This window comes from Lynx rufus, unplaced genomic scaffold (genome assembly GCF_022079265.1).
Source record: "Lynx rufus isolate CCGP_SWC_20201006 ecotype Redwood Valley unplaced genomic scaffold, mLynRuf1.p SCAF_3, whole genome shotgun sequence".
In the NCBI taxonomy this organism is placed as follows: Eukaryota; Metazoa; Chordata; class Mammalia; order Carnivora; family Felidae; genus Lynx; species Lynx rufus.
In genome coordinates, this window is record NW_025814845.1 from 53,197,065 (window position 1) to 53,216,169 (window position 19,105).

The 19,105-nt window shown below is 34.8% G+C and overlaps 1 protein-coding gene across 4 annotated transcripts in view; it reads right to left on the reverse strand.

Annotated features, from left to right (window-relative positions):
- Nucleotides 1-15,122, reverse strand: part of LOC124520520 (UDP-glucuronosyltransferase 2A1) — a 67,461-nt gene extending 52,339 nt beyond the window's left edge. For 2 of the 4 annotated variants that reach the window (XM_047091446.1, XM_047091445.1), the window contains exons 1-2: nucleotides 14,407-15,122; nucleotides 1,621-2,252 (exon numbers count right to left, since the gene is read on the reverse strand). In XM_047091446.1, the coding sequence (XP_046947402.1) occupies nucleotides 1,621-2,252; nucleotides 14,407-15,122 (1,348 nt within the window). Of the gene's footprint in view, nucleotides 1-1,620; nucleotides 2,253-14,404 lie in introns of all 4 variants that reach the window. The other 2 variants (XM_047091449.1, XM_047091448.1) reach the window with 1 other exon arrangement.
- Nucleotides 15,123-19,105: the final 3,983 nt, after the last annotated feature.

Consider the following 19,105-nt stretch of genomic DNA (forward strand, 5'->3'; position numbering starts at 1 on the left):
AGCCTGCTTGTGATTCTGTCTCTTTCTCTCTGCCAGCCCCCACCCCCTACTCTCTCTCTCTCTCTCTCTCTGTCTTTCTCTCTGTCTCTCCCCCACTGGCACACATGCTCTCTTTCTCAAAATAAATAAATAAACTTAAAAAAACTAAAAAACAATTTTAATAAAATGCTTTTCCCCCAGGGATCCCAATGGCTCTCACCCTCACTGCCCTCAAGTCTTCATTCAAATGTCACCTTTTGAGACCTTCCCTGACCACTGTATTTAAAAGTGTAACCCTCCTCCCAGAACTATTTATTCTTATTTTACTATACAGCATATATCACAGTCTAACATCTTATATTGTATTCATTTATTGTCTGTATCTTCTTACTGGGATGTAAGCTCCATGGGGGTAAAGATTTTGATCTGTTTTGCCAACTGTACCTAGAAAAGTGGCAGGTACTGGGTTGGTGTTCAAGAAATGCTGTTTTTTACACAATGAAAGCATGATAGAAGGAAGGAAGGAGGGGAGGGAGGGAAAGAAGAGAGAAAGGAGAAAGAAAGGAAAATAAAGAGTGAGAGAGAGGGAGCCTGAAAGGTATGTAAAAGGACAATATTTTGCATATTATCTTCGTGAAAAAGTAGCATTGATATCATCAACAGTTAGTTTCTGCTGTTAATTAGTACTCCTGGTGCTACTGATAAATCTAGAGAAAAAAAACATTCAGGAGAGAAGAAAATAGAAAAATGAAGGAGGGTTCATAAGGATCAGAAAGAGATCAGAAATATAAACAACCAACCAGAGCTGGCCTTGTTTACATTATTTTATTCGATCCTCCTAAGGGATCTGTGAGGCCATGAAACTTGAGGATTGCCAAAAGATACAGGGAAATTAAGTTGGAGCCATGCTAGTCTAAGCACCCAAAGGAGCCTAAGGATGGAGAGATAGAGAAGGGCAGGGTATAAAGTCAGGTTTCCAATCCCCAATGCTAGGCCTTTTATCAGGGTTGAACCTTTTTTTTTTAATGTTTATTTATTATTTTTGACAGACAGACAGAGTGTGACCCAGGTAGAGGCAGAGAAAGAGGGAGGCACAGAATCCGAACCAGGCTCCAGGCTCCGAGCTGTCAACACAGAGCCTGATGCGGGGTTCGAACTCATGAACCATGAGATCATGACCTGAGATGAAGTTGGATGCTCAACTGACTGAGACACCCAGGTGCCCCCCAATCCTAGGCCTTTTAAAGTTTTCTGCAGACCTACAAAAGAATGAGCAGTGAAGAAGAGAAAGTAAATCATGTATACTTCAAAATATTGGGCAGGTATTTTTTTAGCGGGGTTGCAGTTCATCCTAGTAAAGACACTTTCATTTATATAGGAAGATTGATTTACTCACTGGAAAGCCACTACCTAAATAGGCACGAGATTATTTGCGTTGAAACACTACATACATATTAATAACACCATTACATTTTTTACAAACTTATCCAAAAATAATGATCTTGTAGAGAGAATTATATTTATAATAACTATCTGTACTTCAGCCTGGCATGTGCAGTGGAATAGAAACCTTTTCTGTATTACTGTCAAGATAAATAAGGTATCTGGAGTCATTAATAAGACAATATTTTAGAGACTTACCTAGAACTTTGCTGTAGTATGAATTCCATTCTCCCCAATAGGATTCAAATATGTAGTCTTGCAGAAGATAGGATATAGTATTTTTTACCCTCTCACCAAAGGTCATGTGGTCAGTGAGCTCTGACAAAGCTGCAGGAACATAGGAGGCAGGTGCGGGGATTTTCCCACAGTGTCTCTCCACTGTTGAGGCTGGAGAGAACCTCAGTGTGTACACAAATGGAATTCCTAATTTCAGAGCAACCAGGTCCCCACAGACAGTTACTGGGTCTGCTAACAACACATCAAAACCACCTTCCTGAAGTCTTGCCAGTAACTTGGTGTTGTTTAATACTCCATCACAGATTTGTATATTCATTCGAAAAACAGCATCTAGAAATTTTCCTAGTTCTTTGTAGAAAGTCCAGAGAGTGAGAGGAGTTGGTCTGTGGTCTATCCACAGCATTATCATGTGTTCAATTAAGGAGTCTATATTGCTGCTCTTATAGGAGATAGGTATCACTTCAAAATTCACAGGAGAATCAGGATTGGAGTTGATGAATAGAGTTGCTGATGAAGCCAGTACAGTCACATTGTGATTTCTTTGGATCAGCTCTTCTAGAATGAGCTCAATATTTAACCAATGGCTACCATCCGTTGGCCAAATTAGCACATTTCCATTAAGAACAATTTTAGTCAAAGTCAAAATAAAAACCAGCAGCTGGACAAACTTCTTAGACATGGTGATATCCATTACAAAAACCATCCTACTGTAGATCTTTTAATATAAAAAGAAATTTTCAAAGTATATTTAGGCATACTTTTCAAATAAAATAATATTTAATGTGATGGCTACACTCATTCATAGGTCAATTGATCTATAGATTAAAAGGAAAAAGATATAATTCAAACCTTTATATGCATTAATATGATTATTCTGACAACAGAAATGATATTTTAAATGATATTTCAAATCCTATTTTAAAGGAAAAGAAGTCAAGTTATAAGCCTGGTATCTGTGTACTCTGTGATAATACCTATAAAATGTGTCTTCAATTTAATAAACCTTTTCCCAAATTAGGTTAACAAAAAATATTAGTTCTTATTGCTAAAGCCATTTACTCAGAACTTATGGTATCTTCAAATTAGATGTCCTTTATTACAAGGCATATTTTCAGTCTTTACTTTTTACTTATTTATTTTTGAGAAAGAGCAAGATAGCAAGTAGGGGGAGGGGGAGAGACAGAGGGAGAGAGAGAATCCCAAGCAGGCTCCACACCATCAATTCAGAGCTTGATTTGGGGCTTGAACTTATAAACCGTGAGATTATAAACTGCGCCAAAATCAAGAGCCAGACCCTTTACTGACTGAGCCACTCAGGAGCAGCTAATATTTATTTATTTATTTATTTATTTATTTATTTATTTATTTATTTATTTATTCTTTAGAGAGAGAAAAAGCATGAGTAGGGGAGGGGCAGAAAGAGAGGGAGAAAGGATCCGAAGCAGACCCCATGCTAACAGCAGAGAGCCTGATGTGAGGCTTAAATTCATGAACCAAACCCTGAGATCATGACCTGAGCCGAAGTCCAATGCTTCACTGACTGAGCCACCCAGGCAACCCATATCACAAGGCATTTTTACATACATTGTCTAATTCAGTCCTTCATGGAATCCTGCGAGGCACAAATGATTTGCTCCATTTCATACATAGTGAAATTAATACTGAGTTGCATACCCAAAAGCATATGACAAAATAGGGCAATTTGGGCTATTATCATACCATCATTTGAGAAATTGCTGGAGATCTACAGTATTATGCCTCATCTTTGAAAGTGTTAGAAGCTTTGGGAATGCACAATGACCAGCCTTATGATCACTTCCCCATGGCTCATATTTAGGAAAACAATTAAAAACAACCTTCATTTAGAAGAGGTTTCTTGGACATTTCAAGATGTTTTAGATTAATTGGGTTATAGAGTAGATTACTACACATTTGATAGAGGAGAGTTTTCTTCTCTGATAAATCATATTTACAATCATCTCCTTGGTGCAGGGAATTTTTCACTTTCTTCCATATGACATCTTCACACACAAATCAGGAGGATAGGGCCTGGCACCAGAAGGAACAACATGCTTTTTCACTTGGAGCTGTGTAGTAGCTTAAAATAGGTGGACACTAGCATTCAATAGCCCCAGATTTAAAAACTTCTTTTACAAGCACTGTGACCCTGGAAAACTACCTAGACCCTTTCAGCCTTGGTTTTCTCATGCATAAATGAGAGATAATGATATTCATTTGTTATATTACTTTGTGGGTTAGCAATAATACCTGCAAAGTTGTCTTGTAAACTGCTTGGTTCAAAGCAGTATTTGGTAATATTCGTAGTTTAATAAATTTGCCTAACGATTGATCAGGAAACCAATGGGTTAGCTACAGAATGACCAGCTAGACATAGATATAATGATATCTATCAGTTGAGATTCTTACTAAATGCCAAACTGAAGGAGGGCAGCTGTATCATGGTTCTATTTGAAAAATTAAAATTATTAGAGTTTTCTATTAAAAAGAGAAAATAAGAACACTAAAGTGATTAAAAGGATAGAAAGCAGGAATTGAGAGTGGAAATAAAGTGGTTTGCTTTTTTTTCATGTTCTGTTGCCTCTGAATTGACTAATTACAGGCCTTTGAGTAACAAAAAGACCAGAAAGACAGAGAAAGGGAAAGAGAGGAGAGGGAAGTGATGCTTCTAGAATTATTGTGCTTGTATCCTTTTAAGAGTCAGCCTCAATTTCAATATAATGTCCTTAAATTTTTTTTGACATTTATTTATTTATTTATTATGAGAGAGAGAGAGAGAGAGAGAGAGTGAGTATGAGCAGGGGAGGGGCAGAGAGAGTGGGAGAGAGAGAATCCCAAGAAGGTTTCTCCCTGCGAGTGCAAAGCCTGACTTGGGGCTTGAACCTATGAACCATGAGATCATGACCTGAGCCTAAATCAGTTGGACGTTTAACCGACTGAGCCACCCTGACACCCCTGTACTTTTAAAATTTATTAGATTTTGAAACACAACAGCAAAGGAGAGTATGAGTAATCCTGGAGACCATTAAAATTGACCTAGTAGAAAGAATTTGAAGTGTCCTCATAAATCTGTGCTATCACAACCTTCCAATAAATAGGACACAAAACACAGCAATGTACAAGGCATAATCAAAAGTTTATCTATAAAATACCTAGATTTGTCTAATTATGGACGTCCGGATAAATAGAATATAATAAGTAATTAAGGATTATTCATTAACAATAGTTATATTAGCACTTAAAGCTTGTCAAAATATATGCCTGAATCAAATACATGTAGGCAGCCCTAAATCACCCTGAATAAAAAACAAGCAGAGGGGCGCCTGGGTGGCGCAGTCGGTTAAGCGTCCGACTTCAGCCAGGTCACGATCTCGCGGTCCGTGAGTTCGAGCCCCGCGTCGGGCTCTGGGCTGATGGCTCAGAGCCTGGAGCCTGTTTCCGATTCTGTGTCTCCCTCTCTCTCTGCCCCTCCCCCGTTCATGCTCTGTCTCTCCCTGTCCCAAAAATAAATAAACGTTGAAAAAAAAAAATTAAAACAAAAAACAAAAAACAAGGAGAGTCCAAGGAGTCAATTTGTCAGTGTTAAACAGTGGCCTTTTCAGGACAATAACATAATTATCTAATTATTGAAGAACAATAGCATATAATAGAATTTATTAATAGCTAATATATATGCTTTTTGATATAAAATTATACTTTGATGTTACAGTGTTTAATTTCACAGGTGTTGATAGAGATGTCTGTTATACTTATCCTCTGGTTTCCTGTATGCCTGAAATATATCATAGTTGCAAATTCAAAAATTTAAAAAGATAAAAAATAAATTATGTTTGGGGACAGATGTAGGTATAACCTTAGATTTAAATTTCCATCAATGGGAAAAATAACTCTTGCCAAATATGCCTGGTTTCATGACAAAAATGAAGTTCAGTGATTTAAAATTATCACGTTTGTTTGCTAATAGGTAATCTGAATAAAGTTTGGGTAAGAGCATAGTGGATTGTCATTCTGCAGAGAGCATGGGTCCAGTTTGTCCAACTCCAACATTTTATATGTAAGAAAACAGATCAAGAAAGGCTTAAGTAATCTCAAAGTCACATTGCTAGTAAGTGGCAGAATAGATGAACACATGAGTATTCCACTTCCCAGCCCAGTATTCTTTCTTTTTTTATTCTACTTTTAATTAATTAATTAATTAATTAATTAATTAATTAATTTGATGTTTATTTATGTTTTAAAGAGATACAGAGCCCGAGTGGGGGGTCCAGAAAGAGAGGGAGACCCAGAATCAAAAGCAGGCCCAGGATCTGAGCTGTCAGCACAGAGACCAATGCAGGGCTCGAACTCATGAACCGTGAGATCATGACCTAAGCCGAAGTCAGATGCTTAACAGACTGAGTCACCCAGGAGACCCTTTATTCTACTTTTTAAAATGTGAGATATATTTTATAACAGCAAAAATTAGAAAAAACATATTTTGTAGTGGTGAATATTTGATAATATGACATCTTAAACATAATTAAAGAGTCCAGAAAATGATATTTTTAAATATGTTTCTGAAACATGAACATACGAGTAGGTATGAGTGAAAACTAAGTCAGCCAGAGAAAGTTTGCACCAATTAGCATATAATCCTTGTGCTTTGAATCAAGTTCTCATTTTCATTCTGCTTCTTTTGGAAGGAAGTATTCCAAATGGTGATAAAATAAACAGAAATTTCTCTCAATCTTATTTGATAAAATTTGTGTTTTTAAAGAGAGAAGTGCAGGCCCAAAATGAAGCCATGTTAAGGTTCCACATCAGTAAACAAAGATTTAATATCTAATCTAATTGCAGTTTCAATCCCCAGTTTGAAACCTTTAACCAGCCAAGCTGGAATATTCGGGTAAACCTCAGGAAGTAATCTGCTGAACTTTCTGTTCCCCTTAGGAAGGCAACTTTGCCTAAAACACTGCATTCTTTGGTAATAATTCTCCCCAACCAGTCCTGTTTCAACCTTTCCTTTTCTATAGCTCTACAGAGCTCCCCTCTACTTACTAGATGGGATGCTGTCCAATCCCTGAACCATTTAATAAATCCAATTAGATATTCAAATTTACTCAGTTGAATTTGTGTTGTTTAACAGTGTATATAACACTTGTTGGAGAATATCATCCGTATAAAATCAAATTAAGATTCAAATTCTTTAAAATATGTATAATACTATCAGTTTGAATTGAGAATCCTTAAAATAACATTTTTGTATTCAAGTTCTTTCTTACAATTTTTCCCCCCCCAATTACATGCCCTGGCTTGAAGGTTTCCTCTTCCTGTGTGTGCTCATTGAGTATTATAATGAATGGGTAGAATTTAATTGTACTAATTCATTTCTCATGGATTTGGAGATGGTCCCAAAGGCCATAAAAGCCTGGAGACCACCCTCCATACTGATATGGAGAACAAAGGCAGAAGAAATTTAGAACAAATTAAATTTCCTTACAACTTACAGCTGAAGTACTTAGGACTAACAGAGTGACCTTCCTCCAGAAACTCAACTGCCTTGATGTTAATACTTTGCTAAAAGCAAAAGGCAAACAACTTAACATTATCCTGACCTCCAGGACCCTGTAAGTCTCCTTTTACATATAAAAATTACTTTGGAAGATTCCTTTATCTTGAGGCCCTCAAGATATATGTTAGTAATCAACTTCCAAGCATATGGTCCCCTGAAATACATCTAAAGGGTCTCATGACTAAGGTTTTACTAGATGGTAATAAATGACCTTTGCCTAACAACAGCTAGCCCCATCAAGGTCCTGGAAACCTTGCTTCTTAAATTCCTTAGAGACTTTTGCTGTCCCTAACCTCCTCCCAGCTTGAAAGTATATAATCAGCCACTCCTCACAACCCCAGTGCAGCTCTTTCTGCCCACGGGTCCTGTCCCTGTGCCTTAATAAAACCACCAAAGATGCTCCAAAAATTCATTTCTGAGCATTTGCTCTTAACCCCAACATTTTCCCATCAATACTATTTTAAAAAACTGAGTAATCAACTCCTTAGTGATGTTAGAGTTTTAGCTTCACATTAGAGTTTCCTTTTCTTTTTTTTGAGTACCTTGTTTGGTATTTAGTTAAACCTTTTGAAAGTGTTCAATTAGATTACTTTTTTTCCCCCCCTTTGTTTTGTTGTATATAAACTGAGTATCTTTCTAGAACTTTCATTTTAGCTCAGTGTCTTGCATCAAATGCTTCATGACTTTCTTGATTGTAACCTCAGGCAAGTTATTCAGCCTCCTCATTACAAAGTGGTGGAGAATGATGGTGCCTATTTCCTATCGTTATGAGGACTAAATGAAAAAAAATGCATGTAAATTATTCAGAATGGCATCCATGCTCAATAAGTGTTAGCTATTTATGATAATGTAAGGAGAAAATCTTACTTTAAGAATTACCAATTCAGTGGCGCCTGGGTGGCTCAGTCAGCTAAGCAACCGACTTTAGCTTAGGTCATGATCTCACCGTCCCTGGGTTTGAGCCCCGTGTGGGGCTCTGTGCTGACAGCTCAGAGCCTGGAGCCTGCTTCAGATTCAGTGTCTCCCTCTCTCTCTGCCCCTCCCCCGCTTGTGCTCTGTCTTTCAAATAAATAAACATTAAAAAATATTTACATAAAAAAATAAAAAAGAATCACCAATTTAACTAGATCTCATCACCTAGACCCACCTCCTCTCTTCCACTTCTCAGGTAATGCTCCCCTGGGGCACCTGAGCTTTGGTGCAGGTTTTCCCGTGTCAGTCATGCTCAGTCTGAGGCCCATCACAAATGATATGGTTAACAATGTATTCAGTACCAAAGTTCACAAAGGGTTTACTTTAAGAAGTCCACACATATAGAATTCAAGATTATACCCATAAAAATGATCATCTTCATTCCCTTTCATTGAGTGGGGGTAAAAGAGTGACCATACTCTTGAAACTGCTCATGTCCCATACCAAATTCTATCTTGGATGTCATCTCATGGCTGTCAGCCCACTCAGGGGTCATTATGGAAAAGGGGATACTACCAGAGGTCATTTGATTGGTTCTAACCAATCAAAATTAATTTACATAAAAAAACTGAAGGAGAAAGGAAGGAAGAGAGAAGAGAAGGAAGCAAGAAAAGGGTTGGGAAGAGAGAGATAAAGAAAAAAAAATGTTCTGAACCAACATGTATTACTCTTTAGGGAAAAAACTCCAATACATTTTTTTTTTCTCCTTTAAAATATCTACTGGAAATCAAGCATTTTGGAGATATACACATTCACATTTGTTTCATTTCTAGCACTTTATTTTACATTAATTACCTGTGCTTAGTGTTTAGTTCATGCAAAGATCTGAATATTACAATCATAAATTTTTTTGAAGATTTGTTTTTCCTATTTAATATATTTACAGGAAAGTCTATTGTTATTATAGATGGCATTAGTTCTCAGAGGTTATTCACCAAATATTAATGGATAATAAAACATATGTATTCATATAAATCTAATATATAAAGATTATTCACATAAAAAAAGCTATTTGTTTCTATACTGGCTAAAGGATAAAACTGTTGATAGCAATAGGTAATGTTTATGGATTATAAATATTTTTTACTGGCATTAAAATGCCATATTATTATTTTCTTAATTGTTCCCCCAATTTTGGTGGAGTTTTATTGTTATTAATATGTACACAAAAATAAAATTTTCTTGGTTCAGTTTTATACAAATACATTTGAAATCTGCAGAAGCCTTTTCATACTTTCAGTTAAAGGTTGCTTTTAAAGTTCTTTTAGGACCAGAAACCTATCCTCAGACAATTCGCTCCAGGCAACAGTCACATGGAGACATATGCCTAAAGAAACAACAAGTTTCCTAGTGATAACATGAGTCAATTAAACTCCATTTAACAAATTTAATTAAGTAAAATCTGGGATAGCAGATTTCAAAAGCCAAGTCCACCTAAAGGAAGAGGAAAAGTACCCAAGAAAGTTTAACCTAAAAAATATTCTGAATAATTGATGGATTTGCAACTGAAACTTTGAAAGGAAAGAAAAATTGTTCTAGAAGTTTTGGTGTCAGACTTTCATATGAAAACTGTTTTCTCCTACCAGTCACTATATAATTTTATGTTGACTATCGATATTTCCAAGCCTCAATATTCTCACCTGTGATAGTAGTTTTTTCTTCATAAATTCATTGCAAAGATAAAGAGATATAACATGTGAAGGACTTATCACAGTGTCTAGTGCACAGGAAGAAATCAACAAATGTTAACTGCTATTGCTATTAAGATTTTGAACCATGAGTTTGAACCAAATACCCACAACCTGGGATAAAAGAAGTAATTTAGACATTATAATATCTGATTCCTAATAATTAGCAGAGATTAAGAACTCACTCTGAGCTTATTATTGCATTCCACTACAGAAAAGTAATCTTAGAGAAAGTTGTCCTAATTTTTGCTCAGGTGTGCCAGTTTGAGACTTGAGAGTTCATTGCAATGACTTTGATCAGAGCATTCAAACTAAAGTAGAAGAAATTACACATTGGAAGGAAGTGATTTTTATGTCAGCACTATTTATCATTCTCCCTGTACAAAGGCTTGCACAAAAATAAACTACTCTGTCATGTCAGTACTTTTATTTTCTTACCTGTCTTTTCAATATGAGTGTTCATGTCCCTCAGCATCAATAAGAAGAATATTGCTTGTAAAGACAAACTTAAATAGTCATTTTAAGTCAAAAGAGTGTAATTTGATTGGAAACATGATATTATCAAAATCGAAGGATAAGAACATTTTTAGAAATCTTTATCACACTTCCATGAACACATTGTTAAGAAAGATTAGTCTCATGTCTTATGACTGGGAAAATTGTGTGGTCTTATTACCAGTATTAATTTACAAGCAAAATACAAAGGAACATGTGATTCTATGACCCCCAGTATGAGGAAGGTTTATCTGGGGAATAATCTCACCAATATGAATAAGAAGCATTATGATCGTGATACTTATTATTTCAAGACTGAGAACAAATAGTTGAAAAAAATAAGTAATAAGATAAAAATGTAAACATATATCATGACCAAGGAGCTCTCTACGTACATTCCTCTATTTCATTAACTGAGATACTGCGCATGTTCAGATGTCCCTGTTTACTATATGCATGAGAAGATTAAAGAGTTTTTGCAGATCTTGACAACTTGATTGCCTCATAAAATTGCCATTTCTTTACCCTCTTTCGTCATTTTTAAGATCCTGTTTTACCCTACAATATTGATCATTCACTTCTATCTTCATAGGATAGTTTATAATCAACATAGTAGCTATGCTTATTCTCTCTGAATAACAGTACAACTCAAGTCTTCATTCACATCCCCGGAGATAAAACACCTACTTTTGAATTTGGGGACAACTATTTAACATACTCAGAGGACATGATGAGCCAATTAACAATCCTCTTAACAATCCTCATCAATGAACCCACACATTTATGGTCAATTAATTTATGACAAAGAAGCCAAGAAAATATAATGGGGGAAAAGACAGCCTCTTCAATAAGTGGTGTTGGGAAAACTGGACCGGCAGAAGAATGAAACTGGATCATTTTCTTACACCATACACAAAAACTAACTGAAAATTGTTGAAGACTTGATGATAAGACCTGAAACCATAAAACTCCTAGAATAAAACTTAAGTGGTAAGCAGATTGACCTCAGTCTTGGTGATGATTTGACTCCAAAAGCAAAAGTAACAAAAGAAAACAAAAACAAAAACAAATGTAACTACATCAAACTAAAAAGTTTCTACACAACAAAGGAAACCACCAGAAAATGAAGAAACAACTTACCTAATGGGAAAAATATTTGCAAATCATACATCTGATAAGAGGTCACTATCTGAAATATATAAAAACTCATCTAACTCAAGAGGAAACAAAACAAAACCACCTGATTAAAAAAAAAACAGCCAGAGGATATGAATAGATATTTTTCCAAAGAAAATATACTAATGGCCAACAGGTACAAAAAAAGTGGTCAACATCACCAATCATGAAGGAAATGGAAATCAAAACTACAATGAGATATTACCTGACACCTATCAGAATGGTAATTATCAAAAAGATAAGGCATAACAACTGTTGGCAAGGATATGGGGAAAAAGGGAACCCTTGGGTACTGTTGATGGGAATGTAAATTGGTACAGTCACTATGGAAAACAGTATAGATATTCCTCAAAAAATTAAAATAGAACTACTATGTCATCCAACAATTCTACTTCTGGGTTATACCTAAAGGAAACAAAATCACTCTTTCGAAGAGATATCTGCACCCCCCATGTTCATTTCGGCATTATTTACACTAGCCAAGACATGGAAACCACCTAGGTGTCCATCAATGGGTGAATGAATAAAAAAGCTGTGGCATATGTATCTATAATTGAATATTATTCAGCCATAAAAAGAAGGGAATCCTGTTATTTATGACAATGTGAATGGACTTTGAGGGCATATGCTAAGTGAAATAAGTCAGAGAAAGACAAATATCGTATGATTTCATTTATACATGGCATATGAAAAAAAAAACCACCACATCTCATTGTTACAGAGGACAAATTGGTGGTTGCCAGAGGTGGAGAGTTGGAGGGTGGTGAAATGGGTGAAGAGGGTCAAAAGGAACAAACTTCCAGTTACAAAGTAAATTAAGTCCTAGAGATGTAATAATATACAGCATGGTAACTATAGTTAATACTGTATTGTATATTTGAAAGTTGCTAGAAGAGTAGATCTTAAAATTTCTTACCACAGGAAAAATTACTTATGTATGGTGACAAGTGTTAACTAGACTTAATGTGCTGATCATTTTGTGTATATATATATATATATATATATATACACACAATATATATCTCTCTCTAAATATATATAATATACAATATATATAATATATAATAATATAATATTAAGATAATATATAATATAATATAATGTTTTATATTAATATAAATTAATATAATATAATATAATATAATATAATATAATATAATATAATTTATTATTATATAATATATTATCTATATAGTATATAATATATATTATCTCTCTATATAATATCTCTATATATAATATCTCTCTCTAAATAAATATAAATATAAATATAAATATAAATATAAATATAAATATAAATATAAATATAAATATAAATATAAATATAAATATAAATATAAATATAAATATAAATATATATATATATATATTTAGAGAGAGAGAATCATTAGATTGTACACCTGAAACCAATATGTTATATGTCAATTAAACCTCCATTAAAAAAAGAAACCATCTTAATCTCTTCCTCACGCCTCTTAACATGCCTTACCAATTAGCCATTAGCTTTTACTAATTTCACAGTTAACACAGCTAACACAAATTGAATGGTTCTAGCTCATAGACACTTTTGTAAAATCCTTGTATTGTTGACTAATTTAGTCCTTGCAGTAGCCCTGTTAGAGATGGGATAAATAAATGCAGGTGTAAAGAGAATTAATTACTTCTCCATGGTTGCACACTTGTAACCAGAAATTGTTTATCAAGAGCCTTCTTTCCTAATTGCCTTACTACACAGTTTCATCTGCATTATTCTTCTCCACATGTAAGCTACTTCATTCATACATGCTCTTACCACATCTTTCCTGGAGTCACGCAGAAGCTTGTAGCCTAAGACCATCTCACTCTGGGTCCACATCTATCTAGATATTTTATATAAGATGCAATCTATACATCCCTTTAAACAGTTCCCAGTTGTTCAATAGATAAAAAACCAAATGATTAGCATAACATACAAGAGGCTCTGAAAATATTTATTGGATGAATTCATTTTTGCAATCCTGATATCTCCATGGTTCTTTCACATGCATCTTACACTTTGACCTTCATAAATAATGAATCATCAGTAATACCCAGCACACATGTGCTATTTTAAGACTCCGCAACATTGGGCACAGTTTCCTTCCCCAGACTTATTTTGCAGGGAAATTCATATTCACTGTTTAAATTTTTCTTTGTATATCACCTCAACTCTAGTTTCTCAGAATGTCACTCTCTTCTGTCACATACTGTTCATCTCCTTTATGTCCTCTCTGTTCTTTATACATATTTCCATTACCTAATCGTTCATATTATAAACATTCTCTTTCTTGTATGACGTCTCTGCTTGACTTAAATTCTTGAAGCCAGGAACTCCATCTTAATCTATGTTGTAACCTCCCTACCTAAGGGCGTACCTAGTAAACAGTGAGAGATATATGAACAATGATCAGAGATTGTATGCATGTATGTTTTTAAACACACACACACACACACACACACACACATTCTATGTTAATAATGGACTTGTAGGAAACAATCTCTTCCAGTTTTCCCTACACACCACTGAAGTTTCTAGGCAATATGTGTTTTCAGTGCAATATCTAAATGAGAATTCAGTCCTATTTTTAAACTAAAATATTTGCTGCTATATGTTACCCATAAAAGAATTTAGTTGGTATCTTTGAGTCCATAAAGTTAGAAAACCCATGATAGTTACAAAGCATATTGTTACTTATCTTCCTTCCTGCTCTCAAGTGATACTAATAGTAATCAATAGGTAGGATTGAAAAATAATAGCCACAGGGAAGTAAAGAGGTGATACAAAGCTCTGTTCTAATTCAGATAATAATAAAAAAATATTACATACCCAAAGCTTTACTATAGTAGGAATCCCATGATTTCCAAAGAGTGTTAAACATGTAGTCCTGTAGACTGTAGGAGATGAAATTTCTTATTCTGTCAGTGAAAGACATCTGGTCCGTGAGTTCTGATAAAGTGGCAGGAACATAGGAAGGAGGGTATGGTACCTTCCCACAATGCTTTTCCACTGTTGAGGCTGGAGAAAACCTGAGGGAGTACATAAATGGAATTCCCAGCTTTAAAGCTACTATATCACCACAAGGAAATACTGGATCTGATATCAGGACCTCAAATTTGCTTTTCTTCAGCTTTTCCATCAGCTTTTGGTTTTTAAGAACACCATCACAGATTTCTCTAGATATCATGTGGAAGTCCTTGATGACTTTGGCTATATCTTGATAGAATCTCCAAATGGTTGAAGGAGATGGCCTCTTTTCCATCCATGTCAAAACAAAGTCCTTGATCAGTCCTTCTATTCTTTCTTTGCCAAAGGCCACCTTATATATTTCAAATGTCAGAGATGGGGTCGAGGTTGGCGTGATGAAAAGTGCACCAGAGGCAACTAAAACAGTCACATTATGCTCTTTTTCAATCAACTCATCTATGATTATCTTAATGTTCAGCCAATGACTACCTTCCATTGGCCAAATCAGAATATTCCCACCAAGAGTGATTCCTAGGAGACTAATCTGGAGACACAACAGCAGAATGTTCTTGTTTAACATGATGTGGCTTGATGTAGAAGATTTGATGAGATATGACAAATGAATTTCTCTGTTTTTCAAGCAAAAAAGAAAGAAAAATTATTTCAGTTTTGATTCAAAATGATACCCTTAAGAGCCTTCTCTCTACCAAATGGTTTTCCTCATGGTAGCACCATATTTTATGATAATTATAGGCTTGGGGTAACATGTGTCTTACCTCTCAACCTGTTGCTTTAGCTTGGGTTATGATTCCTGCTCTCTGATCATTTTCTTAAACTTGATCCTTTAACTTTTTCATTGGATCTCATAATTGTGAAATTCTTACTGTTAAATTGCTTGAAGCTGTTGTGTACATCAACTCTACCCTCACCTGGCTGCTGAAGCCTCAGTTTGGGGCAGAACTTATTCAGAAATGTGGAGAGGCTAAGGCTATCAGTTTTCCAATATTTAACATGTTCAATATAGTGTCAATAGCGACAATGAAACATTATTATGGTAGTTACTGGTTGTTAATAGATAAGATTATTACAAAGGGAATACTTAGAAAAAATGTGAAGTACAAGCAGATAGAGTAATTATAATGTTTATTGCTACTTTAATAATATGTTTAGGAAAATATTTTATGTTAATACTGAGAAAAAATTATAAGTAAATGAATGAACTGTGTACAAGTATACATGCAAGAGATGATGGGTAACATTACTAGTCAATAGGAGTTCTTTGAAGAGGAATGCTAACTCAAGCATGCTTTTATGGAAAGTGCTGCTTGAAAGCTAGTTGGCTGGTCTGAGTAATAAATAATTTACATCAACATTCAACTTTTCATAATTGCTAGCATTAATTAAGCACTCACCGTGTGTCAGACATTGTGTAAAGTGTTTTACATATGTTCATCTCATTTATTTCTCACTAAAAAAAGATTCAATGAAGTCGATCCTATCTTCTCCCATCAGAGAAGGAAGAACCATTGCTCAGAGAAGTTTAGTAATTTGCCAAGTTCACGTACTAGAATAAGAAAAGAACTGGTAGTAGCAGCCTTCAGGCTCTTTGGCTTCCAGAGTCTATTGTATAAACCACTAAGATAGATTGCCCTATCAGCGTGTATCATGTCCCCTTATCAAGTATAAGCAACCTACCCATGTAAACCACAAAGTGCCCAAAACATGCTGACACAACATAAACTTGTGTCACAAATTCACACATTATGAATTTGTGCAGCCCACATTGGATAATGTAGGACAAATCATCTGAAGAAAATCACCTCTATGAAAAGTGTACATGTATGTGTATGCATATATCTGTGAATAAGTAGAAATGACTTATTCTTGTTTTAATAAATCTATTGAAATTAGAAATCCTATGTTTTTTAGTGATGTCTTTGCTGAACTCCCCTATAACCACAGATAATTTATAGTGAGACATTTGCTGCTTCTTTAAAGCAGTTACTAAATTTTCCAAAGTACTACTCAGAGTTTGGCAGACTCATCGTACAGTTCTTGGGAGTAGATTTCAATTCAAGACTCTGTATACTAAGATTTTATGGTATGCACAAAATTTTTGGCTGCTGGTGTCAACCTCATCCATAGTTAATTGCCAAGATACTTTAAAATAGTTGTTGTGATTCACTAGAATGAACAATCGGTCACAATTCACAGATATTTTACTCACGTTATTCACTATCAGGGAATCAGATTCAGTTCTAAACAATTAAACTGTAGCCTTTATTAAGTTTATTTGTGTTTATTGTGTGGCTACTAGACAGAGAACTCCCTGCTAAGTGAAAGGCAGATGAATAAAGGACATAATCTCATATCCATTTTATGCTCTCTGTGAAGGTAACTGCAGACGTAACTATAATAAAAATAGGCATAGTATATTAGAGTCAGCATGATATCATGAGAAGAATTTAGGCTTTAGAATCAGGCCAAAGATTTTGGCCTGTTTAACATTTATGAGACTCAGTTTTCTCCTCTGTAAGGTAGAAATGAAAGGCAATTTAAGAGGCTTTTATATTAAGTAATATAAGATAAATAAAATGTTTATTAATGTATAATAAATGAATAACTATTCAATAAGTACTATAAATTATGTAATGATATGAGCATCATATAAGATAAGGTTATATATTTAAATAAATAAAATAATATCGATTAAGCTACAACTATAGTGCCTGGAATAAAAGACACATTTAAAATCTATTATCTCTCTCATTTAATTCCTTCTCATTCTCCTAACTTTAGAGAAAGCGACAAGTACCTTCAGATGAAATGACACAGGTAAAATGTGTCAGAGCTCTGTACAGATTGCTTTCTGTTTTTTGGGAATTAGAGGTAGGGGTAAAGAGAGGGAAGTTTTTATTAGAAATGTGGTATTTGAGGCTCATCTTGGAGCTTGAAGTGTCTGCACATGAGTGATAGGCAATGACCAGTATTATGTCATAAATTAACTTTTTGATTTTTTAAAAAGTATCTTACTAATGGGACAGTATTAAGAAAACTTCTCAAATTATTGAAGTTAAATTTTAGATTTGTGTTCTTAAATTTAATAGAAAACTAAGTGAAGAAATTATATTAACCATAAAGATTTAAAGAGGTTGTAAAATAAGTTTTTTTCAAAAACTAAAAATGTGATTTTAATTATCCTGACCTTAAGATCCCTGAAAAGCTAGTCTCTTTCCAGAAAAATTATAGGAAACTATAGCTAAACATATGACTAATATATTTATGAAATCAGATGAGTTGAAAGGAAAGCTAAAGTAATTTAAAAGAAGCTACTGTATACAAATAGTTTTATCATAGAGAAGATAATAAAAGATGTGCTTCAATTAATTGCACAAAAAGAGAGCACACGTAGTATTTACATTACCCCAATTGATTATTGCTTTTACAACAGAATTTTCTTTCTTTCTTTTTTAAATTTTTTATTTTTTTTAACGTTTTATTTATTTTTGAGACAGAGAGAGACAGAGCATGAACGGGGGAGGGGCAGAGAGAGAGGGAGACACAGAATTGGAAGCAGGCTCCAGGCTTTGAGCCATCAGCCCAGAGCCCGACGCGCCGCTCGAACTCACGGACCGCGAGGTCGTGACCTGAGCCGAAGTCGGCTGCCCAACCAACTGAGCCACCCAGACGCCCCTTTTCTTTCTTTTTTTAATGCTGATTTGTTTATTTTGAGAGAGAGAGAGGACACGTATGGGGTAGGGGGTGGGAGGGACAGAGAGAGAGGGAGAGAGAGAGAATCCCAAGCAGGCCGCACACTGTCAGGGCAAAGCGGGACACAAGGCAGCTCCCTCTCACGAACCATGAGATAGTGACCTGAGCTGAAATCAAGAGCCAGACACTTAACCGACTGAGACACCCAGGCACCCCTATAACAGAATTTTCTTTAGAGAAACTTTAATATCCTTTTTTTTAATAAATAAATTTGACTTTGCACAAAACTTATTTGATATGTATACGTACATGTAAAATATATAAACATACAAAATCCAGTACACAACATTAAGAAGATAAAATGCCCATCGAAGGATGATATCTTGGCTCATCTACACATGTTATCTTAAAGATGGTAGTGGTCACTTGTGAGAATCATGTTTGCCTTTATGTATTTACTTCATGTGTTACCTATTAAAGGACCAAATTAACTCTTCACTGGTAGAAATTCGAGGTAATAGGCCAGTGAGCTCACAGTTGTATACAACTTTAACTTTACTGCTTTGTCGTACACTTCCCTCAAGATCTATCAAATTATTCTGAAGTATAACACCCGGGGGGAAAACCCTCCAATTATGTAAAAATACAACTGAAAACTTTTATAAAGTGATTAAACAAGCCAAAAGTTAACCCACAAGCATGTAATGATTGACCTTTCTTTTAGAAGAAAACATAAATCCAAATGTACATCATATATTGCTTATATATTATTTGTCATGAGATTTTTAAATTTCTTACCTGAAGTTTCCAGCCAGAACTTTAATAGCACTCATTCGCTGTTTGAAAGTTGAA